We start from the raw sequence: 27425 nt of genomic DNA, 5'->3' as shown, positions 1-27425 counted from the left end.
ATTATATTTATCGATTCTTTACTTATTTTGTCATGTTCGTATCTATAGCTCTATAGTTTTGGTAATGTGTGATGCTATAAAATAAATTTAAAAAACAAAACTGCCATTCCTGTTATAGCTGTTACTGGCTGATATTTCATTGTTTGAAGGGAGCAAGCTTTGACTGAGATTACATAAGTCTGACCCATTGTAAGTAAACAATGCTTCTTTGCATGATTTTGTGGATTACTTTCACTTGTGTCTCTGTGTCAAACACACATTGCAGCTGCAGATCCAGAAGACTAGGTGGCAGTGTTGGCTTTATTGGGGTGCCACTGGGCTGAGGATAAACATCAGAGATTGACATATGCCACTTTGGCACCAGGGCACAGTTAGAATAGAAATTTAAGAGCACACACAATAAGTCTATATGAATGTTTTATGAGAAAAAAAAACAAAAAAACAAACAAACATGCACACTTTCCAAAAGACAAATATCCAAAACAAATGAAACACCATATATTTACATATGAACAACACAGGTGTTGTCAGCATTTCTTATTTACCTCATCATTAATGCAATCCATAATACAGCGACAGCAGCAGCAGACAAGTTACCAGACAATAGTGATCTCTATACACCATTTGCAATTCATCTGTGTTAAACAAAGACTGGTGATTTCATTTACTGTGTCAGACAACAACCATGCACAGCTCTTCACAAAACACTGGTGCTGAGAAACTTTTCTGTCAATGACATCCCCGTCCTTCTCTTTACAAATTAGGTATTGGGTCAACATCAACGTGTCATCAACAGCGGCATCAGAGCTGACACTTCGAACAACTGTGAAAACAACATAAAAACTGTTAAATAAAATAAACTTCCCTTTACGTAATCAAAGCAAAACACCTCAAGAGAACAACACAATGTAGAACGTGTCGTCCTGCAGCAGAGCCTGGCTCCATTAACACCAAACATGCAAACAACTCACAGAAAAACCACTGACATGAAAGAGCCAATTATCTTATCAGGCTGTGTCGTCTGCAGGCAAACCAATGACAGGCAGATCAATAGATGCAAAACGTCCAACTGTATTAAGACCACTTGGAAATCTCAGGAAGCATCAGGGAAACCATTATTGCAAGGGCGAAGTGTGTGGGCTGCGAGACAGTTGGCCATTACCGTGGAGTTTTAATGTCAGCGGTTAATGAAAATAATTTCATAATAGTAAGCAAACCTGACTTGAAAGTCAAATTGCAGAACCATTAAACCTCCTCCCTCATCGTACATACATGAAGGGTTTCAGCTTGACTTGTTGAATGAGATCTGTCCCGTTTGGGGCAGCGCATTAGTGCATTTAATCTGCCATTAAATCCTCAAGAGGGACACAAATGCCTTGGAATATTAATAAGCTTATTCTCATAGTTTCAGCTTTTTGATGGGAACAGCTTCCCAGATTTGAGCTGGGTCTCTCTAGATCCAAGATTAGAGTGATGTGACTGTGCCCCACTTGGGTAAGTTGGCATGACTCATGAACCCATTTAATGACACATAGTATGTAGGATATGTCTCCATCACAGTCATGCAGAAAATCGTCAGCATGCGATGAAACATTTCCTATCCCGAGTGTTCAGGCAGTCCCTCCAGTGTCAGCACAGAAGACGATGCTCAGATCATTCCTGCAGAGTGGATCCAGGCAGCTCGTTGGTCAGAGTGTGCCAGCGCTCAACCTTCTTTCCCTTGTTCTTCAGACAATCTATCCAGTGCTGCAGAGTTTCTCCCTGTGAGTGGCACCCTAAGGATACTCCCCCTATACCGGAGCAGACACAGGGAGAGAGAGACTTGAGTAAAGTTACAAAAAAGGTTGAATTTGTGTAAGACTAAAATAATTTTCAGAATGACAATATTTATGAATCTGGTGGGTTATAGAGCAGGGGAAGGGTGAGTGTAACTCTCCATAGCTTCAACCGCCACCCTCACTCTCAATAGAAAATAATTGGGTTATTGTCACTTAGGGCACTACCTCATTGACAGCAACCGCCTGTTTTATTCATGTTTGCATAATTACTCACCTGTATAAACACATAATCAATTTCAAATCTATTTAAAAAGGAAAAAAATGTTTATGACACAAAGATTTAACAGTGATATTTTCCTAAATGAAACTTTTACAAAATTTTTGTTTTGTCTGATGCAAATAAGACAACTTGCAGTACTGTGCAAAATTCTTGAGCGTCTCCTCATTTCTTTTTACGCTAACAGGAAAAACAGCTAAAACAGGAAATAGGGGCAGCAACGCAATTTATTGAAGCTTGAAAGTCAACATTTGCTATGAGTACCTTTATTCTTCAACACAGCCTCAACCCTCTTAGACAAGCTTTCTTGTAGTTTCTTAATGCAATCTTCAGGAATAGTTCTCCGGGCTTCTTGAAGGACATTTCAAAGCTCTTCTCTTGTTGTTGGCTGCCTTTTGTTCTGTTCTCTGTCAAGATGAACCAAACTGCTTCAGTAGTGTTGAGGTCCGGGCTCTGGGGAAGATTCACCCCTCCATGATTGGGATGCTGTCACTGACTTTTCAGTCCAGTTCTTGTGTCATTTGGAATACCTCAGTCTTTTCTCTCTGTTCTCTCTCGGTCTCTTTCCCTTCCTTAAGAATGGCTTCTTGACAGCCACCCTTCCATGGAGGCTATTTCTGATAGAGCCGCAGTGAGCAGCAGATGAATCGACTGAGGATGCAGATGCATCTCAGGTCAGGTCTTTCCTGGATTTTCTCCTCTGTCTGAAGGACTTCACTTTTCAGATAGTTTTTTAGACCTGCCACTTTTGTGCTCACATTCCAAAGTTTAAGATTAAGATCAGATTTACATACATGTATACACATGAAATTTGTCCTCTGCTTTTAACCCATCCAGGTTGGCACCTGTTGACACACTCATGCACAGGGTCACACACTCATAGAGACAGACGCCATACACTGGCAGCCATTCACAGTGCCTGGGGGTACGGTGCCTTGCTCAAGGGCACCCCGGCCGTGACTGACACCCCTTCAGGTGAGAGTGGTAATCGAACCTCCAACCTTCCGGTTATTTGAGGACCGATTCTAACCACGGCCGCCCCCGGCGGATCTTTCAAGATCTCAAATCTTAGATCTTTCAAGGACACACTACAAACCATGCTGATAATAAGCTAATAGCTCTTTTAGAGCCACCTTAAGGGTGCAAAAATAATATTTAATGTCCGTCAAACTGTGTTATCTTAGATCCAACTAGTGAAATGGGAGCAAATTATGCGTTTTGCTGACAGGCTGTTAGTAACAAATTGCTTTAAGGTACAATTCAAAATGTTTTTTTGCTAAGTTGTCTGTTATGCATAGACTCTTTTGAATTAAGTGCCTTTTTTATGCTTGAATGATTCATAGGTCAGTGTTAAGTGGCTTAACAAAATACATTCCTCTGAAAATTCTCAGGTTCAACAACTGTACTGAAAATGAGTGAAAAAGCATCCAATGTCCAAAGAAAAAGTAAAAACTTTGAAAGACCTTCAAAAAGCCTGGAGAACTATTGCTCAACACAACTGTAAAAGATTACAAGAATGTTTAGCTGTCTGGAAGCAAAATACAAAGAAATGAGGGCTGGATGAAAACTTTCGCACTGTACTGTGTTTAAACAATGCTGACAAAAATGCTACTGTGTCATAGCTGATATAAGTGATAGATAGGTTCATTCAAAATGGCCCCACATTTTGAATGAACTTAACAACATCTAAAAAGACAGATTTCAAACTGGATTCGTTCTAAAGGTAAAAGCGGTAATTAAAAATTAAGTCGCGTTGCCCTTTTTATGATCTCTGACAGATTGCACGCTGTGAATGGCTCCCCAGTGGCCACATGTCCATGGGCATTTACTCGTACTTTCATGAAATCACGTTAATGAATTTAAAATGTGATGAGGTGCTCATGAAAACAAAGGACCTGTGCCAGAGGTTGAGAATTCTAGTTATTTTGACTCGGTTTCATTAATAGTGCTGGAAATACATACAAGTGCAAAGAAGTCTATTAGTCTACAATAGTAAATAGTTCAATACAATACACTATCAAAATAACTGATTTTCATAAAATTACTGAACCTTCTTGCAACAGTGAAAGTAATATTTTGTGACCTGATTTCAAGCATTACCCACAAGCATTGTAGAAACAAACAGGGTTTGACTGGTGCCACTGACTTTTTATGTGTCTTGAGAAACAACTCTTTTAAGGGTCTTATAGAACATGAAATCATGACTTTAAAAGATCCCAGAAAAGGCAGAGGCTGACACAATTTAATTCAAACGAAGTAATAGAATTGAATGTTATCATTCGCAAAAAAAAAAATCCCCAGCAGGACATTTTCAGCTGCCAGTGTTTGTGGCGTCAACTCACCTATGAAGTCATTGGACCTTCCCAGGTCATAGTCCCACACAGTGACTTCTAGTGTCTTGGTGGCTAACTCTGAGAAGGAGATTTCATAGAAGAACTCCTGGTTGCAAAGGAAGAGGTCAGATGATCACATTAAAAACACAACTCGCTTATCTTCCATAACCTTTGTGAGTATTCCCTAACGAGGCAGCAGATACTCAAAAGCACACTGTAATGATTTGTCTTAGAGAAAAGTCTGCAAAGTTTTGCATGCAGGTTCATGCCTCTGTGAACCTTATAGATCTGAATGAGCTGATGCTCACAGTTACATACACACAAACACGGACACTACCTCGTTAAATTCTGGGTTGAGCGTCTTTTTTATGACCGCTGTTTTATGCTTGGATTTCTTCTGAACGTCTGGCTTCAGGTACCTGAGAAAGAGGAATGTGATACTATCATGTATAATATCACATCTGACATCATAATTCACGTTAGACATCTGAATAGAATAGCAAAGGGCAACGGAAAATGCCCAGTATAAAGGTCAGTGTGAACATGAAGTAATTATGTAGAAGATACTACAAATGACAGATTTAGTGGTTCTTCCTGCCATGTCTCTCTCATTTTTTTGTAATGATGTTGAGCATTCACAGAGGAAGCTAAGCTAAGCTGGCGGCTTCTTATTTACTGTTCAGACTGGGCAATGTGTTAACTGAAAGCAATTAAGTATATTCTAAATATACTCCCAATGACACTTTTAAACCAATTAATATGCCTACATGGGACATTACAAACAGTATAGATCTTCCCTAATCTTATTACCAATCCCCTGAAGCTTTATTGTATTATATGTGAGGCTAACTCTGAGTGTGAACTAATCAGTAACACAGCAGACTGAAAAAGCTCAGCATCCCTTCACAGGCTGTCATTAAATTCTCAGGATATTTTTAAGCCAGCTGGAAGGAGTGTGGCAAAATCTCTATTCACATTTGTTTTCCACCCACCACCCACAGCTCGGAGCACGTATGTTCCCACATGCTATCAGACACAACAAAGCATCTGGGAAGAAGCTCCTGCCAAAGGGTAAAGATGTGAACTCGCATCCAAAGTGAAACGAGATGCTTGATGTATAGAATATTTCTGTGGCTGTGCGAGGGATGGATGCGTGGGCCTGTTGACGTTAAGATCTCGGGGATGAGAAAACTTGAGGCTTAAAAAAACATTGTTAGTACTAGGGTGAGATGAGTTTGCAGGTAAGACTCTTTATCTGTGCTCTGTAAATTACAACGTTTTTAGTATTCCCATTTGGAGTCATTTTGATCATATTTTGGGTATGGTTTTAACCTGCAACATAATGAGCCTGTTAATTAACATCCCTGAGTAGAATTCTTCATTTTGTTTTCAAGATTTATGATCACGTATATAATTGTACAAATATATACAGTTGTATCTAGTTTCCTTATCATCTGAGGCATATATTTAACAGCAGAACCCTGCATGAGGTGTTCTCATACCATAGTATCCTGATCTCTGAATGCACATAGCATATAAACAGTACATAAGAGCACACGCTGCTTTACATAATGTGAACATATACATGTTGGGTTGTTGATTTTAACCAAATGTGACTAATTTCCTCAAAAAGAAACAGTTGAGACTTCATTCAACTCAACTGATTACGTTTGTAATCAACAGAAGAAAAGGATTTCCTGGATCACTGCCGGAGCTTTAAGAATTCTCTGGAAACTTTTCTTGCGACATTGTGTAGTTTGAAGAAAATCAACAGGATGGAAACTTGATGAAAGTCTTTAACTGTGAGGTCATGTGACTCTGATACATCACAACAAATCATATTCTACAGCTCATAAAATGATTTATCAACCAAATGCATCAACCTATGTGCAGCCAACTCATCCGTTTTCTTTCTGGATTAAAACTTTTTAAAGTTAAAACAAAAAGGATTTTTGGTGCGGGATGGGTGGTTGCATAATGTTTTAATCACTCCAAAAACATCCCCAAAGCTACAACCACCGCTCAGTGATATCACATGGGGATTTTACAACCCATTTGTCCACTATCTGTCAGGTTTCATCAGTCAAACCAGGGACCTTCCTGCCCTCCCTGGTGTAGACACTAACACACACAGTGACACAGACTGTTTTGCTTTTCTATCATCAGTGAGTAATGAAACTCTAGAGGACCTTTTAGCAATGAGAGTATCCCCATAATCTGCTTTTCCTTGTCCTGCATCTCCTCTATGCTACAAAACATGCATAACTTTTGATCACGTCGCTTCTGTCAGTTTAAAGGCTGTCAATGCAACCACTGTTGTTATTATCTTGATAAATGAGTGAAATTTCTCACAATGGCTCCATTTGTAGGAAAAGCTGCCCACATTTGTCACCATTACCTTTTGTGGGGCTAACTTTGGCCATCTATCACCTGCAAGTGGTGACAAAAGGTGATCTATGTGGTCCCAGGGACTCATAAAACCAAGATGTTAAGGTGTTAAAGTGAGGGAAGACGGAGAGGTCAGCCTGAAATGAATATGGAATGTCGGTCCATCAGTCTGAGTTCTGTGTATATGGCTGTGTATTCATCGTTCAAGTCTCCAACAGCCAGAATGGGTTTGCCACAATGGCCCAGATAATTGGCTATCTTTCAAGTACTATGTTAATGAGGCCTTAGTCTTGGCCCAAGTAAAGAAATTTTAGTTTGTATTTCACTAAAATTCTGATCAAAACACCTGGTCCATAGTCCTCCCAGATGTTGCTAAATTTGTAATTTCTCAAGTCAAATATGACAATCTTCACACTCACAAAAGCAAACCAAATCTGGCGACTCTGGTCCACAGCTGGCATATGTTGGCTGATGGCTGGCAGAATAAAAACAAGTGTGCCGATTTTTAGCGTAATCATCCAGATTCAGAGCATTTTCAGATGTGTGTGGAAACTACTATTTTATTTATTTTGTGCCAGCTACACACAAACGGGCAAAAACATGAGCTCTCTGACAGTCTTGGTTGCACATGAAAGATTTACAGTGTCTAAGGCAGAGGCAGCCTTTATGTTTCAGCTCATCAGTTTAAAGCTCTCAGTATTCAGACAGTGACCTAATCTCATCCTTACGTTTTAACGTAGGGGTCAGAGAAACCATTGACGTCCATGGCTGCCAGGTGGGCGCAGCGTTTGACGCCCACACACAGCCCACCACGAGCTCTCTCCTTGGCCTCACCCTTCAAATCAGATTCGCTGTTTGGAGGGAGGTACTGAAGGCAGAGAAGCAGACGGCCTCTTTCCTCAAGACTTCTGTGCTGTTCAGTCTCCCACTGTTGGAGAGAAATTTTACAGAAAGAAACATAAAATCAGGAACACGGTTTGCGTACTGCAGATGTTGCTGCTCATGAGAGTTAAAAAAAACAAAACAAAAAAAAAAAACACATTTAAATGTCAATATGAAATGTTGATGAAGATTCTCAGTCACCCAGGTCGTGGTAATCATAAGAGCTTGAATAAGGTCCAACTGGAAAATGTAAATGTAAGAGAATGATCAGGTTACTCTGTTGACCCCTTAAGCTCTACAGTTTATTTTACTGAATTCAAGATTACCGATTTGGTCCTCACAGTTTTTGCTGTTTTACACTGTCTCATATCAGTATTGTTTACAGACACAGCAAGCAGCTGTTTGGACAGATAAAGCTCGGATTCAGTAAACCCACTGTACACTCCCTGCAGCACCAAATGACACACAGACAAAGTCAGCACCTAACGGGTAAACATAGCGGAGTACTTAGAAGCTGAAGAGCCAGATTTTTCCCCTCAGGAGTTAGTGGAGAGCTAAACAAAGCTAAAAAGAGTGTTAGTTCTGGACTGGTGGACTGTAACAGGTTCATTACTGAGTTTGTAACCTTGGGCAGAGACAGACTGTTTCCCACTGTTTCCAGACTTGGTGCTAAGCTATGCAAACTTTGTGGATATAAACATGACTCAAAAAGAATCCTTGTATGTCTAGTTGATGTTTGAATAAGACTGTTAGCACGCTATTCCTATCAAGATGATAAGTTGATCACATGCCAGTGTTGCCAAAAGAATCAGCTGATGCTGAGCGTAAGATTTCTTTTAGACAATGACCATTTTAAAACCTCATACATCAGGTAAAGAAAGCACAGATCCAAACCAGAGGACCAATGTAGTATTTTAACCTCATTAGGCCTGTATTAGCCTGTATCTTCCACCTTGTTAAGAGTTGTTAAATATATCTGTTAATGGTCTCACCTTGTAAACCCGCCCACAAATTTTCCACCTCCCATTTGTCTGTCACTGTGTGTGCAGCCGATGCTTATTTATTTCCACCTCCCTAATGACTCGCTCTCTATCGATCTGTGAAGGTCTAGGCTGTTATATTGCGAGAAACCTGGTGTAAATTATCACTCACTAATTGTGAGTTTTAAACTTAATGACGACAGATGGGGAACTGCCGGTTGGCAGCAATGTTGATTCCAACAGACAAATACAGGCGAGGAAATAATGAAGAGAGAGAGAATTGGGAAAAAAAGGTTAGTGCAAGCTGTTGAGACAATTTTAAAACGGAAGGCAGGAGCATGAAGACGCATGTGGCATATTGATCGCCATGGCTGTGTCCACCTCATGCCTGAAGATAAGACTTAATGAGAGATGGAGCGATTCAAGGAGAGGAGACAGTTGTAAGAGAACAGAGGTTTTTCCATCTTCTGTGGGGATCAACAAAAAACACTTGTAAAAAATCACGCACTGTCAGTGATACGAATCCTGAAAGAGCAAACATGCATCCCTCCTATAAATAATGTATATGTATTTGTGCTGTCGGCCATGAGGGTGAGTCATGGGCCTGAGAGAACACCGTCTTCTCCCTCCTCACCCTCTGTTGCCGTTTCTTTGCTTTCTTTCATCTGTCACTTTGAATCTGCTATGTTGTTCCGCTTGTTGTCAAATGCTCTGCTAACAGTTTGATGTTGTCCATAGAAAATCATAAAAGCCAGGAGCGATAAAGTGCTTTAAAAAGACATAATGGTGCTTCAGAGATTTTCAAAGATTTGTCTTTGCCACGGGAGTGATAGCACTCCTTTTTCTCACTTTTTCATGGCGACAGTAACATTCGGGTTTGAACCTGAGCTGTGGTTGATGAGCTCAAATGTCACTGGGCTGTTGAAGTTTCATAAGAAGCTGCTTATGAAAGAAAGTTAACACACTCGTAAAGCTGACGTTTGTAAAATTCAATGAGCTACAAAAGTGGTCATCCTGCTATATAATTAACAAGTTAAGGCAAATCTAAACTAAAAGCACCAGGTTCTGGGTGCTTTTAGTTCAGATTTGCCTTAACTTTTAGCTTGGGGCTTTTTCCGAGGAGCTAAAAGCTTATTTAGGCCATTGGGTCTTTTCCATTTTCACTGACGTATAAGGTACAGGGTGGATTTGGCAAATCGAATGCAATGAAGCATGAAGCATTGTACCAAACTTTAGTGTTGGCGCTGCAGCCCTGGTCACACAGCAGCGTACAGAGCAGTCAAATCAGTGAATGCACTTCAGCTGTATTGACTGAAAATCTGTTAATGTTACACATGCATACATTTTATTTGTGCATTTGAGCATAACTGCTGTGACACAATTAGTGTTTATCATTCAATTGTTCAGATTCACTGCTTTCCTTTCAAAGAAATACTCGACTTCTCAGACATTCAGTGCTGCGAGCACCACCCTGAAGGCTCAGAGTAATCCCAAACGTGTGGCCTCTTTACCAGGGCCACTTTTGGAGGTAAAATATTTCGCCTAGAGACTCCCATGGTTCCAGCAGTGAAAATGTGGGGGTTGGGGGATGGATCCCTCCAAAAAAACTGGAGCTCCTGGAAAATGTTCTCATGACTGAATGGTAACTTTCATATTTTTTGCAAAAACTGGTGACTCTTTGTTCCCTTTGACCAATCAAAGTAATAGCTTTCGGGTGTGGTTTAAGTAATTTGTTGTTTGTTTTATTTTAGGTGTTCCAGCTGGGCGCATTAGTTATGCAATAGGGGTCTTGTGGTACACTGGTATTGATGATAATCATAATATTAAGAATGAAATATCAATACCCTGTTGATAATACACACATTATAATATTGAAATTTCATCTCGGCAAATAAAACCAAAGCATTTCTGAAAAAAATCCCCAATATGAATTAGTTTGATTGCCTTTTCCTTCCCAAGCTTTCAAGAAAGATCCTTTGGGGCCTGTATGATGCTGTGCGGGGCATCTGTGGGGGCATCCCACAGATTGGAGAATCAGATCGGGAACTTGGGAGGTTGGAGGCTGGGTAGGTTCTTCACTGTGTTTTCAAACTGTTCCGAAGCAAATTTTTTGTACTAATATACTAATATAGTGCACACTGTCCTGCTAAGCTGCTACTATTTGGACGTAAAATTGCTATGGGGGGGCGTGCTAAGTCTGCAGCAATGTTTAGGTGGGTGGTATGTGTCAGAATATGAATATAAATCATATGAATGTCAATTCCCAGGGTTTCCCAACTGAGCAAACATAACAAGATGATCAACAATGTAAACTTAGTTGTAAGTGGTTTCCATGCTGGGTATTGGTATACAGTTGAATAGTTTGCATACTGATAAGCTGTCGTGTGAAGTTCGACAATTTATGACAAAAGTTTTCATTCTAATAGTATCAATCTAAACCTCTTGTAAAATTAAATAGATAGTACATCCAATCAGTGAGATTAGATGTAGTAACACAATGACTGATTATTTTAATTTTCAAGTTATTAATTTATTCATTTTGTCATGTCTCTCTTAACTGTCAGGTTCACAAGTGGACAGAAAATATTTTTACACTGCATATTTCCAACCATCCAGAATCAGATTATATTTTTCAATATATCAATTAGCAATTCTGTAAACTATAGCAAATATTTGCCATTTTGGTTTTCGCAAAAGACATCACAACCTTGAGTTGATAACAGGTTCATCCTCAAACATTGAGACCCATCAAGATGTGTGTGGCGAGCAGTAGAATGCTCACAGGACAGAATAGATTAGTTAAAAGCTTGTGTTTCGACTATATCAGTCTGGAATCAGCCACCATCTGATGACTTAGCCTCAAGGTGCAATAGCCAGTGTTTCAGCCCTTCCAGTGTAGCCAGCAGACATCTGGACAGCAGATATACACACCAAGACAGCACATGAATGCAGATAATCATCAGATAACAGAAAATATGTATGGAGATTAACTCTGCGTGACCAAATCTCCCAAAAGACCTGAATGTTGCCCTTTAAGACATGTTGAAAGACGGACTAAAGGGACGGACAGAAGGAGAGTCAGACTGAATCAAACAGACAGGCGAGTCATGCTGTTCACCTCTCTCAGATAGCAGGAGATTCCTCTCAGGGCTGTGTTCATCGCACTTGGTGAAGGCAGCTGGAGGCAGAGCAAACAAAAAGAAGAAATAAATCATAAGTGGGCATGACTGACAGAAAAGTTATTCAAGCAGGTTATATGAGCAGAGGACGAGGAGACGGAGACAAATATGTCAATATGAGGTGAAGCCACTTCGGAAATTACAGGCCTGACAAGGAGTCTGCTTCGCAAGATGACAGAGCGGCTTTAGTGTTTGATCGCAGAGTGGCCACAAGCCTCAGAGGGACAATCTAATACCAGCAGCGCTTTCTGACACATGAAGAACAAAACTCCGGCACCCTCCTGCCTTTCCTCACACATATCGCCCCTTGTTCCCCCCATCCAACCCTGCTTTTATATTTTAATCCATTTGTTTGTCATCTCTCTCACTTGCTCTCGCTGTCTATTGACACTCTGCCGGCCCCCCTCTACTCTCGCTCTTTCTCCTCACCTTTCATTTTCTGTGCACCTGATTCCCACATGTGACCTCGCTGATATTTAGCCTGCACTATTTTTCCCTCTTTATTTGTAAATCTAAGGAGGAGCAAATCATATAAATGGGCAAATATTACCCACTGGTACTGGCGTAATGTGCTGTTTTTGTTCCTTTCCTTAAATGTCAAACATTTATTTTAAAAAGTGCGTTTTCAGTTTGGTCACAACAGGCCCTTTCCGAGACTCCAAATTGAAAGGTATTCCACATTTGATGTCTGCACAGCACAGACCTCAGTTCCATCCAGCGCTTTTTGGGTGAATTTCAACAGCTTGTGAGAGCCAGGCTTTATCTCTCAATGTCAGGGTCCAACTCAGGCAACCAGATTTGAACATTTAATGGAAAGAGCGCAGGAAAGAGGCTGTTGCAGCAGAAAAGGTTTAAGATTTAAATATTTGAACTTCTCACACAACATGTAAAACTTGGCTTTCCATACTTCTGACAGCAGACTGTATACGCATGTGTTTGTACTTATATGATTTATTTTTTTTTTTAATAATTAGCAACTCCTTCTGATCAGGCCTAATTTTCACAAACTAGCAACATTATTATTTTCAAATAGTAACATATATAAAGGGTTTCTTAATCGTTGTTGGTCATTCATGATAACCTAAAAACCTTTAATAAAGGACGCTGTTTTAAAAAGTGGTATCAGGTCATCTCTTAGGGAAGAGGTTGAAATTGTGAAGAAAAACAGATGAAAAGATTGATTAATATGTTTGTTGGATAAAGACTTCAACCAAAAGCCAGTTAACATAGTGCAGACAACTAATCTGACAAAATTGAAAACAGAGGGAAGAAGCTGATGTCCATTGAAATCTGTGCCTTAAGGGGTTTAAGCGCTCTGGCGACATGCAGAAATGTTTGCATTATGAAAGAAAGAAAGAAAGAAAGACACAAGAATTTGGGAATGGTGATGCTGCTGGAGGTTGCAGCACCTTCATTTTCGAGACTCAAATGTCAAACCTGTGTTTTCTAACTCCAACTAAATGATATTACAGCACAAATGCAATCGGGAAATGACAACGTTTTGTCGTAACGTGTTCTTTACACATAACCATGGCAACCAGTAAAATGGCGTTAATGACAATGACTGTCGCAGTGTAAAAAGAATGTAATTTAGCTCAAACCATTGTAATTTTTTCATTGCACCATTTTAATGTTATTGCCTAAACCCAACCAGGTCATGCCACTAATGGAACATACAATGGTTTTGACCTCACGTCTTACAAAGGCATATGTTTGAAAGTGGAGTATTTAGCTGCTCAAACTAACCACCCCTCCATCCTCTTTATGCAGACTTTGCCTTTAGTGTTTATAAAATCTGTTTACATAGCATGAACATCTGACGATTGGCTTCTTTCGCCTTTCAACTAAAAACAACATATTTGGATGCATTGAGGGATTTGGGGACATTGTGCCCATCTGCTTTCGGTTGACATTTGTCTTTTTCTAAATATGTAGCAGATTCTTGTACGAATATACTGTTGTTTATACCTAAGAAACCCAAGTTAGAAGTGGATCGGTATGTCTTCTCATCACTGATTTTTTTTAGTGCCTCCCTGGTGGAGTGTTCCCTCTTTCACTCGTCTCACCCTCTGTCTTTTTTCCCACATCGGTACTTAAAACCTGTGCTTGCGAGGCATTAGTATACTGAGTTCAACACTATCCCCCAGTTTCCCAATTTCCCCATTTCCTTTTATTTCTTTCGTCGTTACTTTATATTTCAGGCATTCCTATCTTACTTTTATTCTCTCTGCCCCCCATCTTCTACTCACAGGAGGTGGATGCTCCAGACAGATGTTAAAGTGTTTGGTCTGGTCAGGCTTCACACGGCGCAGGGCCACCCTAGACTCCCCGATGAACTCATTATGTGTCAGCTTGTCTTCGTCACACACGGACACCCTCGGAGACAGAGCAGACAGGGGGAGATGAAAAATTACAACTCGTGAAAGATGCATGTATAGAAAATAAGAGAAGCTGATTTATGTGACAGAGATGGAGAATTTAAAAGGGGGCAGGGATCTAGAGTCTTTTAGTGTGCATGTGCGTGGGAGTGCGGTTGTCAAAAAACATCATTATACAGCTATTGTTTTGCCGACAATATTGTAAAGGGAGCAAATCATTGATACAAACCTGACCTGAATGAGGTGGCACAAAGGCAGAAATCACATATATAATTCAAGCATAGTGTATGTGTCTGCATACATATAATTACCATTTTTCCTCCAGTGGGAATTCAGAAAGTGTGAAAGAGTATCATGCAAGGTTAACTTAATCCATATTTATGGCCTGGCAAAATCTTACACCTGCCTAGATATCAGCTGAAATGCATTGATGGGTGAGAGCAACACAGAGGACTGTGGGAGATAGAGGGAGGCTTGGGAGGTGACATCAAAAGAAGCCGTGCGAGAATGGAGTGACGTGGGTGAGGTTAAAAACAGAACTATTTATCTAAATATGCATATGAATTGTATGCTTCAGGGCAAATGAAATCCAATGAGCTTCCTTTTTGCCTGCACTGTATGTAAATGTGAAAGAAAGCGATCTGCCATCGGAGAAATCCTGACGCAAACAAGCTGCCTCTTGGTCTGATATTTCATTTAGCTTCTAACTAAATTCATAACCACAGGAATGAAACGTCGCAGTCACCTGCTGCTTTAAGTTTCCAGCAATACAATACAATATTGCAGAAATATCGAAGGTCTAGCATGCTGGTTGCCTGGGGGCACCAGACATGTGCAGACATCCTGAGAGGAAATTTTTACTAATTTATCAGACATAAAAAAACAAACACTCAAAAAAACATGACATATCAAACAACAGCTGAAAAAAAATAAACATAATTTAAAAAAAAGACGACCGGGGTTTGAGGACAAGAAGGATGACAGCAGGAGGAACAGAGAGAGATGAAGTCATCCAGAGTTAAGAGGTGAAAGATGCACGGGAAAGGGACAGCTGTGACTAAAAGAGCTTGAGGGTGGACTACTGAGGGAAAAGCAAGGTTAAAGAGTCAAGTGTGAGGGAACAATCGTGATCTGCATGAAAGGGTACATTTATACAGCAAAATGTAATGTAAACGTTTCAATGTCAGTCTGATTTTTTATTGTCAACAAAACAGGGTGATTTACACCTGATTTGTGATGTCATCCACTTAGAAATCCATGTCATACTTGTACATAAAATGTCTTCTGACTCTCTACACAGTTCAAGAGTCCATTCCGAGATAATTTTTCTCCTGTAGGGTGCGTGCTGGAGGCCTCATTGTAAAAACCTTTAGTTAAGTTATGGAAACTTTCTGCAATAACATTTTTTGTATTTTATATCCTTACTAGTCATACAAAACAGCATCAGCTCTCTGATATTCTAAGAGGTTTACTTCAGGTTACTCCAGAACATTTCTATTGGATGAAGGTCAGCGCTCTGACTTGACCTTTTGTATACAAGGCATTCTTTGGTCGGACCACTTGTGTGATGGAGGGTTGTCCTGCTGTATGACCCACGTTTAGAGTTTGCTGGTATAATACAGAAATTGTTGCTCCATCAGCAGTCAAAGCTGTCCTTGTCCAGACGTAACTGAACAGGGGCAACCCTGACTATCTCTGGAGGCAATAGCAGGTCAACTGTTCTTTCAGAGCAGTAAATGCCTTAACATTTTTCCTTAACCAAGGAAACCTTTTAAGCAACTGCCCTTTAGAGATAGATAGAGAGTATTTTGCAGTTTGGTGCCTTCCATGATTTTTTATTTTTTTTTTCCCCTCTTGCAAACTCTAGTATTTTCCACTTGTGAATAATCTATCTCACTGTAGAATTACAGACTCCAAATATTTTGAAAATGGCCTTATAACCTTCCTAGGTTAATGGACAGCAACAATTGCTTCTCTAAGATCATTGCTGATGTCTTTTCTTTTTGGTATTATGTTATGCACCTGAATGCTCCAAACCAGCAAACTGTCAAAACATATAGAGGTACTAAAACTTACTGATGAACAGTTAGTCAAGTACGTTTGTAACTCTTTCTTTAATTCCTATGAAAGCAATACTGGTGTATGTAGTTTTCTCACACACAGCTGCTGCATTTAGTGAGAAGACAGTGTAATGTGTACCCTGCTCTTGTTCATCTGTGGTTCTATCCATCTCATTTTAAGACCAGATGAGGACCAGAGGATTCCTTTCAAAAACATCCTGACATATCCATATATATATATTTAATTATACAATTGAAAGAGGCTGTTCTCTATTTTCTATATCACTCAATGCCAGTTGGTGCTTGTGCTTGGATTGAGGGAGGTTGGTTTAAGAAACCTCAAATTTTCTAGGATGGATTTCTTTAATTCACTTCTGAGATGTGGACATCAAGAAATGTTTCTGCTGGATGTGGTTTATTAGAAATAAAAAGATACAATACAACAATACAATGTCAAATAGCTTTTTCTTTCAGACTCAGAGTCCATATGGCTCCAGGAAACATAACTTAACATGCATCCATATATATTACGATGATTTATGTTAAATGAAAAGGTCTCAGTGGAAAATGTCATACCAGACCACATCAATGCATTGGAGGGTGATGTCAACTTGCTTCCTTAAATTAAACTTACAGCCTCTTGAATTTTACATGCCTCTGCTGAATTAACTCCGTGTCATGGGTCGGTGGTAGGGCCAGTTTCTCTAATCTGCCCCAAGAAATCACCCGTCGATTTAAATCCCACTCCCACATGTGCCACTGCAAAGTTTTAGTCACAGGCAGAGACAATTCCCAGCTTTCATCACCTCCGGAGGGGGGTCAATGAAATTAAAATACCCCACAGTGCTTAGTCTGACCTCAATCTGTCACTGTAACGTGGAAAGAGAGAAAGCAAGAAGGCAGATGGAAAGAAAGACTAAGAGAAAGGAATGGTTTAGAAGGAGTGAGGGAAGATTTTTACTGATCCTAGTGGACAGGAGCGATACAAGGATTGGTAAGGAAAGACGATGAGGTGACAGGGGAGGATCTAAGGATCAGCGCAGAAAGAAGAAGAGGACATAGAGAAACAGAGAAAGTCCTTTTAACTGAGAGCAAAAGACTCCATGATTGAGAGAGACGATAAGAAATCCTTTGTAAGCACAAGTCAGAGCTCAAATGAATGAGAAAAAAAAACAGACAGGGTGGACATGAAGTGGACAGAAATAGCCTCCTCTAGCAAACATTTACCGGAGAGTTTTGCGGTACATGTCCTCCTCGGTGATGCCACAGTAGGTGAGAGTCTCGTTCCAAACAGGATTCAGCGTGTTTCGAACGGTCTTGGTTTTTAGTTTATTGGCCTGTAAATAACAGCAGAAAGAAGAATATATCACTTCAGTATTTGTTACCAGAGGTGCAAACAGTAAACAACCGCAGCAGGGGAACAACTTAAACTCTTCCTGGCCCCAAGGTCGTTTAGACTTACTGCTGATTTATTCATCTGCTCTTGCATTTTTATTATATTTCTCTAGAATGGGAACTTGATTGAAAAGTGGACTCAAACATTCTTGGCGAGTGGTAACTGAAGGTTTCTCACAAAACTCTTCGGATAATAAAATCAGACCTTGCAGGCTCCTGGCAGAAGGTGCAGCTTGACGTAGGGATCAGCCAAACCGTTGAAATCCATTGGTTTCAGACCCTTAAAGAGAAGATATAAGATATGAAGCATAGGAAATGAACAGCGGGGGAAACTGTGCACACTTCCAACACTAGAAATTAATTCTTAAACAACCACCAGAGTGCGAGGTGAGAGATTAATTTGAAATTTAATCTGAAGCCCAGAGGAATGAAGGTTTTCAATTTGACACTCATCATTTCAGTAAACCAGTAGGTCACGGTGAATGGGGTGAAAAGATGACTGTATTAAATCTATTCAGAATATTAAATACATTCATGTGAAGTCAGTACCTTCTACCACCCGTTAAAATGTTCTCCTATCTATTAGGTTCTAAGAAGTATGTTTTCTAATTTATGATGTGAACTTGAAAAAGCATGTCCAACAGCTCTGTATTTGTTCATATTAGCCGCATTCGGACAGAGCAGTTCTAAGAACGGTCCTCCTCGAATTTCGTTCTGATAACTGTCCTTCCTCAGCGGAACTGTTTCAGTCTGCAGTCGCACATGAGTCGGGACCAGGTCGGGACTGATGCGACGCAACCGTCTGCGACAGTGACGTGTTACTTTAGCGCCACATTCAACAACAAAACAAAACAAAACACGCAAAAAGTAAGGAGAGAAGAAAAAACACCACAAAGAAGCTAATATGGAGAGCGGGGAGGCCACCGTGTTCATGGTCTGCATGATGGTGATATTAATCATGGACGATCACATCAGGCGTATAACATCGAGGCTGGAAGAGCACACAGAGAGAGTCAGGATCGAGCGCAGGCGATACTTCTTCGTTTCATGAAGGAAGGAGAGCAGAGCGCCGCAGACAAAGGAGACAACGTGTGAGTTTAACTTATTAAACACGCGCCGGTTCTGTCTTTGTCCTATGAGTAAACATTTCAGCCGTGACAACATGACATGGGGCGTAGCTACCGACCACCAAACACCTCCGTCAGATGTGTTCCTATAGAACCATGAAAAGACCCAGCTGAGGAGAAGGAGCTAAAATGGTTATAGAAACTGAGGGCGATGGTCCCGAGTTCTTGTATGTGCGAATGCGGGAGAAAACGGCCCCGTTCCTGAAAAGGTTTTAGGAACTGGAGAAGGTTCCTACAGTGCGAATGCGGCTAATGAGTTATAAGAATCAATAGAGGTTAGAGTTGTGATACTACAGTGGTCAACGACATGTTCAAAGTTAAAGAAATGAATGCTATCCAAAAGAATGGAACATTTCAACTCCAGACAGGTCACATTTGACCCAAATATAATAGAAACGTTCTAGTGTGGTGACAGAATATTGACTTGGGAACCTTCCAACCTAGTACGAAACATCTTTGGAAAATCAGAGCCTAGGAGCATGGGACCCTGGAACATAAGCTACGTTTACATAAGCAGCCACACTGTTTAATTCAGTCTGGATCCAATACGGATCAGATATCATGCTTCACAATCATGTCCAGTGTGTTGCATCTGACTTTCATGTAAATGTGACACACAGTTGCATTAGATACCTTTTTTTGTGTAAAACATGTATCAACGCAACAGCAAACCTCAACATTTGAGACAGTAACAGTTCTGAAAAGTTACTAGTTATCAAATCAAACTCATGGATCAGCAGAGTTGTGCACCTGCATGCTAACATGTGTGCTACAGCAGAGCTAACACAGTAATGAATTGATTTCTATGTTCACTTTCGTTGTAATGTGTTGGCAAGCAAACCTTTTGAGTATGAGGTAGGATTCACTCTCGGGAAATTTCAGTCTGGACGTGAGTAAAGCCATCCCCACTGAGCTGCTTTCAGAAGCATCGATATGAATACATGAATAGGAATGAAATAAACCCAATGTCGTGGTCTGTGGTTTTGGTGGCTTTTTTTCTATATTTGTCTGTTCTTTATTTTTGGTGGGTTCTCGTTTGCCATGTCAACATCCTCCTGATTCCTTACCAGAATATCTACTCTATTCCTTTAAGTCTATCTTGTTTTTGGTTTGAAATTGCAATTTTTTTTGCACAACCTTTCAGTGAAGCACTATTATTTTGTTAATTAAAGTTTCTTTCTTTTACACAAGCTTGATGAGACTTTACACGAGCTTGACTCTAGCCAGTGTTTGACACAAACGAATAGCCTTATTTCAGTTAATGGACCTTACAGTCTACAAAACTGTCAGGGTGGGGTGGATGGAGGACACGGATGCGGACTTTTGCGAAAGGAAAACTGGATTTATTGAACAAAAACAAAGTAACAACACAAGGCGCGGCTAAGCCGGATTCAAAAACGTAACTATGAAAAACAAACAAAAAGACTTGGCATGGCAAGGAATAAATAAATACTTAGCTTCGTGAAAATGACAAGGAACATGGGAATCAGGTCAGGCAGGTCAGGAATCAATGGCATGAATGACAAACAAAGATCCAACCAACTGAGAGGGGAGACTGGAAACTAAATAGGGAGTGAGAGTGATTGGGGAGTGAGTGCAGCTGAGGGAAAAAACACAGGTGAAGTGAGTGAAACTAATGAACTGGTAAGTGACGTGAGGGGAAAAAGCAATGGCAAAAACTAAAAACCAAGACATGAACACAAAAACGTAACATAAAACTAAAAACGAGAGTCCATGGGCGTGACAAAAACAAACAGTGTTATTAGAGTTTTCAAGACACTATTTACCTTTGCTCTTAGGACTGTGCAGTGTAAGGAGCTGGTAGCTCTCTCATACAGTAGGTCAAACTCTAGAGTCCCCAAGGAGGCTAGAAGGAAGATAATGAGTGATCAAAAAATGTGTGCCATGTACTTTGGCAATCGTTTTTGCGATAACTTTGTTAGATGAGGAATGACTTCAGGGAGTAATACATACAGCAGACCTGCAGGAAATACTGAATACATTTCATCACGTCTTGTTAGATTCTCTTTTTAAGTGAAATCAGTTTAAATACAGAATTATTACTGGATTATGATGGCAACAGCTGCAAAATCCTGCAGATGCAGGTTGACAGTAGTTGTCATCTAAAAATCACAATCTTGTTTAAATTTACCAGGACGTAAGATCAAATCTAATTCAAATCTGTGTTGACTAGATCTTAATTTCATCTCTAAGGTATGCTCACTTAAATCTGATCATTACTTTCAGGTGACTCACTGTTATCATCGCTGTCACAGCTGTCAATTTCAATAGACGTGTCCATGCTGCTCATGGCTGACAGTGACCCCCCTCCGCCAGCAGCTCCTGGTAACAGCGGAGACAAAAGGCCGCTGCTTGCTCCATCTTTTCCTCCTCCGACAGACCCTCCACCTTGACTTGTACTGCCTGGGCTGAGGGCAGCTGGGGCTGTCAGCTGATTGGGGGAGAGTGGCTCAGAGAATGAGGAAGTGGGCGAAAGGCGAGGAAAGTAGGCAGAGATTTGCCGAATAGGGCGGATAGGGCCCGGACAGACGTTGATGGCCATGTGCTCCTGGATGGAGATGCCTAAACGATTTCCTTTTCTCACAGTCATGGGGCTGGGAGAGAATAAATTTACAGCGTTAAAGACATTTGTTTTCAGCAGTGCACCAGATGAAATGTTGAAATACTCTGAGTTAAAACATGAGGGAAGACACTGGCACACAGAGGTGTCAGTTTCGATAAACAGGATCTCATCCTGTTTTTAGTCGTTCAGGTACAAGACTTTTTGAAAGATGTTTCTCCTTTGACCAAATAAAGCAAAGGATGTGCACTAATTTGCATTACAGTTGAATAAATTTGAATAAACCCAAGCCAATTAAGGAGGTAAAAGATAACGGTCAAAAGGGGTCTTCTCTGTGTTCTCTTTTCTAAATAATCCTCAATGTGTGAGAGAGAGTGATTGAGACTGCTCTAAAATGCCTAACAATCCTGTGCAGACAGACAGGTAATTAAAAAAGTAAGTCTTTACAGTCTGAAACGCCTTTTGGTTCTCTCAGAAACAGTCCTGGTGGTTATATAAAGTTGTGGTTGCATGGAGTCGTGTTGACCACAAGGCTGGTGTGTCTGCTCTTTTCCCAAAATAAAAAAGAGGTGGGTGGATTACAAATATCACCCAGCTTTTTTTTTTTTTCTAAAGACAGCAGGGCTTGAGGGGGCGGTCTATCCTCAATACTGAACAAACCCCCCCTACGACTACCCTCTGCTCTCTCTGCATTAATCGATTGAAACTGAGAAGTTAATATTTGCACTGTGAATACTTGTATTTCCTTTTGTCTGTGAGTTCTGTGAGGTTTGGAAATATACATGGAAATCCAGAAAAGCCAAACTGAGGGGTTTAATTTAATTTCGATTGTTCTGGTGACTTAATTGTCAGGGCAAAACATAAAACATAAAGGAAAATCAGCAACACAGAGTTTGGACAATGAGTGGATAATCTAAAACCTGCATAAATATTTGTATGAACATGAAGCAATTCATGTGTATTAATAGCTTCTTTTTTGTGGGAAAGGACCATCATGTAATCTAAAAAAATGACAGCTGTTGCTGCTTCTTCAAAGGACACAGGTCAAATTTCCGGGTAATTCAGAAGAATGTGACATTTACAAAATGTTGGTGTTTCTTTATGCTTCTCGCCTACTCCCCTATAGAGCATCAACATTCTACAGAAAACGATTACCGAGAAATTGCTTCTGTGAAAGTCAACAAACATCAAGCTTCCATTACAAGCCAGAGTCCCACATGATTTTCAGATTGGCTTAAAAAAAATAAACATTTGATCTAGTGAGGGCCGTTTAGCAAAAAAGGAATGTGACTGACATCAGGTGGAGACAAGAGTCAACATTGGGTTTGCATTTGTAATTTTTTTTAGTTCAGTATTGATCCAAGTCTTGTCACTATTTTATCAAGTGCCCAAGATGTTCAATCCTGAACAAATTGATGGTGACTGCAATTCACTGAATAGCCTCTGATTTAATCAAACACAACTCGACAATTTTCTGAGTTATATCAAGAACCACTAAGGAAATCATGAAGCCTTTTTTTCAGCTTGGTCATAGTTTGTATGCCATTGGTATTCAGTTCATTAAATTTGTAGCTCCAATATGTAGGCTGCAGGGTTTGAAACACAGAAGCAGCTAACCAACTTTATCAAAATCAGGCAACTGGCATCTCTAAAGCTTGAAATATTAAGCTGACTGACCCCATAACATTTGCTTTTCTGGGTGCCAATGCCTTTTTTCCCAGTTGTTTCCAATGTTAAGAGCACACATGAAGCCTGAAAAAACTGAGTGCACCTTTTAAACTACTTTTGATTAAAAATCAGGACTTTCAGTGCTGGTGTTCTGTTTGCCAGACAGAAATGATCACAATAAAGACAGGATCTCATTTGTGGATAGCTGCAGGTGAGTCTTGTATTTTTATAGCAATGTGTTATGCGCTTGCTGCCAGCTGTTTAGTCGTACATCTGTTCACATGCATTGGAGCTGTTTTTTTTGATGAATTGTTGGATTAAAGAGCCCTTTGATGCCATGCCAATGCTTTTGTGAAAAAAAAAAACCTTTTATGAACACACTCCGAGCAAGATTTTTGCACCCATCCAAGAAACGTTCCCCACACATAAAATCACCATCTTGTTGTTTTTTTTTACACCGCCCCCTTATACGGATTAAACCCAAAGTAACCAGCTGAGGCTTAATGTTTAGTGTGAAGACAAGATTAAAAAAAAAAGATTTCTCATGTAATTCTCTAAAGGAAAGAGAACATATGTAACTATTTCTTTAGTCTGTGCATTTCAGATTGTCCACACCTCTAATTACTGTGTTTTCATTTTCTTTTCAGTTTCCTCTGAGGGATCAAAATAAGTAAACAGATTCATTTCAGAGCCTTCACTCATCAGGATGGAGTTAATATGACCAGCAATGCCCTGGAATAATATGGCCTCTGACTGTTGACCTTCAGTGGAATTATACGCCATGAGGGTCAGTCATCATCATGCGTGGTCAAGTCTCTTAGTTGTGGGCACAACAGTGCATGGGATTCACCCCAGCTTTAGCTTGCTTGGAGATTAAACAAATGTCTGGAACACTTCTGTCACTCATATGACTGAAAGGATTTAGAAAAGAAATGGAGGACAACGGACATTTTGCCTTTTGAAATTCAGCAGCAGTCGTTTTGGTCTCCCAATAACACAAATAATGAAACAAACGGGGTTCTGCTACTCTCTCTCGTTAAAGCTCAATTAATCTGTGCTGAGATAACCTTCTGCCACGCACGAGTTTTCAAACCTGAGGTGAAATAACGTGCAGAGAAGACAAAGCAGTGCTCATCACAGTTAAAGTGAATCATTTTAGTTTGCCAATACAATAAAGAAAAACCGAAGTAATATAAATGATCTGAGTCATCAAGGTGCAGCTGAAAACAACTTAATGAGGCTTCCTATGAAGATGAAGAGGATCATGGTCACGACTGATTTAAAGATCAATAAACATTAATGAGTTGTTTTATGATAATTTTCCTTATGAGAAACATATTACGAGCAAAAACAAATACTAGAACACGATTACACATTTCCACGAATACGCATCCAGATACACTTCTATCAGACCTTTAATTCATGCCTCTTCACACACACACACGCACGCACGCACGATGCAGGTTTGTGAACGAGTTTCTGTTGACATAATGTGCACCGTCATTTGCCTCCCAGTTCTGGCAGATGTGGCCGTAAGCTGGAGCAGCTTGGGCACCAGCAGCAGCACCAGCAGCACCAGCAGCACCAGCACCACCAGCAGCGGGAGCAGCACACGTACAACTGCGAGGACCAGGGGGCTTCCAGCTCTTTGGGAAGCAGAAGCTTCACAGGGAGCTAGTGATTGATCGCTCTCATGCTGCCAGCTGGAATCTCTCTCATCTCCTCTTTTCATCATCCTCTTGTTGCTGAGAAGTGGCAGTGCACGCACAAAATTATAAGCGCAGATTTCATGCTCTCACTTGGGAGGTTTTTACACGGTAGAACTTGTAAACACATGCGGCTCTAAGCTTTGAAGCACATGGTCAAACAACTTTACATAATTCCTATATGATACTATGATATCTTGGCTTGTGCCCTGCAGACATTAACAACTACAACTACAGTAGATGCATGGCTTATTGCAGTAGTATTTATGAGGTTACACAGGCCTCCAGCCTGGAGAAAGAGGAATGATTCCTACGAAATTCGGCAGTCAGGAATATGTCTGTGCAACATGCGACCTCCCCACCTCCTCCTCTTTTAGCTCCTTCACTTTAAATTAGAGTCATATGGGATGCATGGACGCTCTCCTCTTCAGCCTCTACATTCCCATCTTAATCTCCAACTCCACTGTCAAAACTCAGCTCTCTTTTACTGCATCTTTATCTCTCTTTAGTTATATCTTCATCAGTCTCACTCAGACATCTGCATCTGTACAAGAAAAATTATTCCACCTGTAGCTATGTGAGGAATTCTCTTTCTCTCTCAGCTGGTTTTTTCTTCTCCCCCCCTTGTGTCCTACATACAATTGGCCCCTGCGGCGGGCTCCGTTCACCTTTAAATAACAACCTGCTAGATGACAGGCAGATGGTATGGTACAGTGCAGCACAGTAGCTACTCATTAGACCTTAATATGGAGCATCATTTATAGCTAAGCACGGTGACAGTGAAGGCTTGTCAATTAGAGGCAAGTTATTTTCAGCCAGCAGAGATGAGTAAACTTCACTGTGCGTGGGTGTGTTGGACGATGTAAAAGCAAAGTGAAAGAGCAGGTAAAAGGTACTAAAACAGACACAAGGCACATGTTGCACCTGTCTGCTGTAGGAGACCGGTGCAGAATTGATGTGGCGGCTTCTTTGTCTGGGTTTTGTTGTGTCATACACAAGGAAACAATAAAATTCACACACACTATTCACACACCAAACAGACAAAGTCAGAATGCTATGATTGCAACAGAACTGGGAAAAATAGAGCTGAAAAATAGAGCTATGTATCATGGAGAAAAATTATGAGAGACTTAATTTTTTTACAGCCTCTGTACTGGATTCAACCTGTCTGCATTTAGAAATAAAATAATGAAATTTCGCCTTACCTCAGTGATAGAACAAAAGTGAAACTCTTCATAAAAAAAAAAGAGGAAATTCCAGAACGGAGAGCAGAGGAAGACTAACAGGTGGTGAAGAGGGGAGCAGAGAGCAGAGGGAGAGAGGGGCAGAGAAACTGAGCGAGCACTGCGTGTATCATTAAAAATTGAATGCACGGATAGTTCAAGTTGAGATGAAAACGAGGAGCAGAGGGGAGAGAGGACCGTGGCATGCTGAAGGAGGAGGAGGAAGGAGGGAGTCAAGAGGAAGAGAGAGAGAGAGGCAGCGGGGAGTTATTCCTTGACAGTCAGTTGCGCATGTGACTGTTTCGCATCATTCCTTCCTGCACCCCCCACTATCATCAGTCACACACACACATGCTCGTTTTTATCACTTAGGAGGACATTGCACTGACTTGCACTTGAGTTGGCTGATTAAAATGGTTAAACGTTAACACAACAGCTAAAGGCAACAGCTTAGCCTGTGCACACACATCAAATAATACATAATGTTTACACTGATTAAGCCATTTCCAGTTTTCTCAGGCTTCCATAGATATTCAATTTTTGCTGAAATTAGATTAGGCATGATTTTCCTACCGATTTCACCTGATTGTTGATTAACCTGAGGCACCTTATTGATTGTTAAACAGAGCCATCTTGGAAGTCGTCATTTTAAAATGATTAACTCATTAATTAGCCTATCACCAGTTGGGGTTTTACTGAGCTCTTAAATGCACATTTCTATTACTTCTAAAGTAAAGACTGATGGAAAAAAGCTTTCAAAAAGCTGGTCTGTGGTGGAAAATATACTTGAACTCTTTTCTTGACAGGCGCCGGAAACAGTGTGAAACCATGCAACCTTGTTCAGTACAAACCAGATACTGAAAATGTGCCTAATATACATTTTCTTTTTTTTCTTTTTGCTACAGTTAAAAAGCAGGCCTCAAATCTTTTTTGCAAATGGCAACAATGTCACGATGAAATCCAAGCAATTACACAAACGTTAGTAAATCTGATGCAACTGCTGCAATGCTATCCTCTTTTGAGGCCTCCATTGTTGACTGCCATTACATTTAAAACCCTCCCATAGATATAGCGTGACGACTGGTGCATGTTACTGTGATTTAGCCACAAGCTTGAAGCCTGACAACAGGATTTCTCATGATCATCATCTTTCGTGGCAAAAATCCAGCGGTCTCATATGATAAGACGCCAACACTGCTGAATGCACAAATATTGTTCTACCTGATTGTAGAGGACACACATTACTCCTGTTGAGGAATTCACATTATCATGTTTTTTTTCTTTTTGTTGTGGCCCACTGGCACGTCAATAAATCAAATATACTGCTTTTCCAAAATACACAGTGACTATGTTAACTTATATAACAAAAAGGCACAAGTAGTCTTAAGAAGAATTTTAGGCAATCATTTTTTTGTCGATATGCCAGTATTTAACTGGGAACATGTCAACATCATCATGCATCACTGGTTA

General features: G+C 40.3%; 1 protein-coding gene across 1 annotated transcript; it reads right to left on the bottom strand.

Annotated features, from left to right (window-relative positions):
- Positions 1-282: 282 nt before the first annotated feature.
- Positions 283-26234, bottom strand: LOC142374073 (double C2-like domain-containing protein alpha). Its single transcript, XM_075457583.1, has 11 exons — positions 25938-26234; positions 21034-21392; positions 20565-20644; positions 17856-17930; positions 17483-17592; positions 14067-14193; positions 11757-11816; positions 7505-7704; positions 4726-4807; positions 4398-4494; positions 283-1790 (listed from the first exon to the last, which is right to left on the bottom strand). Exons 1-11 carry the CDS (start codon positions 25967-25969, stop codon positions 1654-1656), a joined length of 1359 nt encoding a protein of 452 aa, XP_075313698.1. The 5' UTR covers positions 25970-26234; the 3' UTR covers positions 283-1653.
- Positions 26235-27425: the final 1191 nt, after the last annotated feature.

This window comes from Odontesthes bonariensis, chromosome 23, assembly GCF_027942865.1.
Source record: "Odontesthes bonariensis isolate fOdoBon6 chromosome 23, fOdoBon6.hap1, whole genome shotgun sequence".
Lineage (NCBI taxonomy): Eukaryota > Metazoa > Chordata > Actinopteri > Atheriniformes > Atherinopsidae > Odontesthes > Odontesthes bonariensis.
The sequence above is the reverse complement of the archived record's forward strand: the minus strand, read 5'-3'. Positions and strand labels throughout refer to the sequence as shown.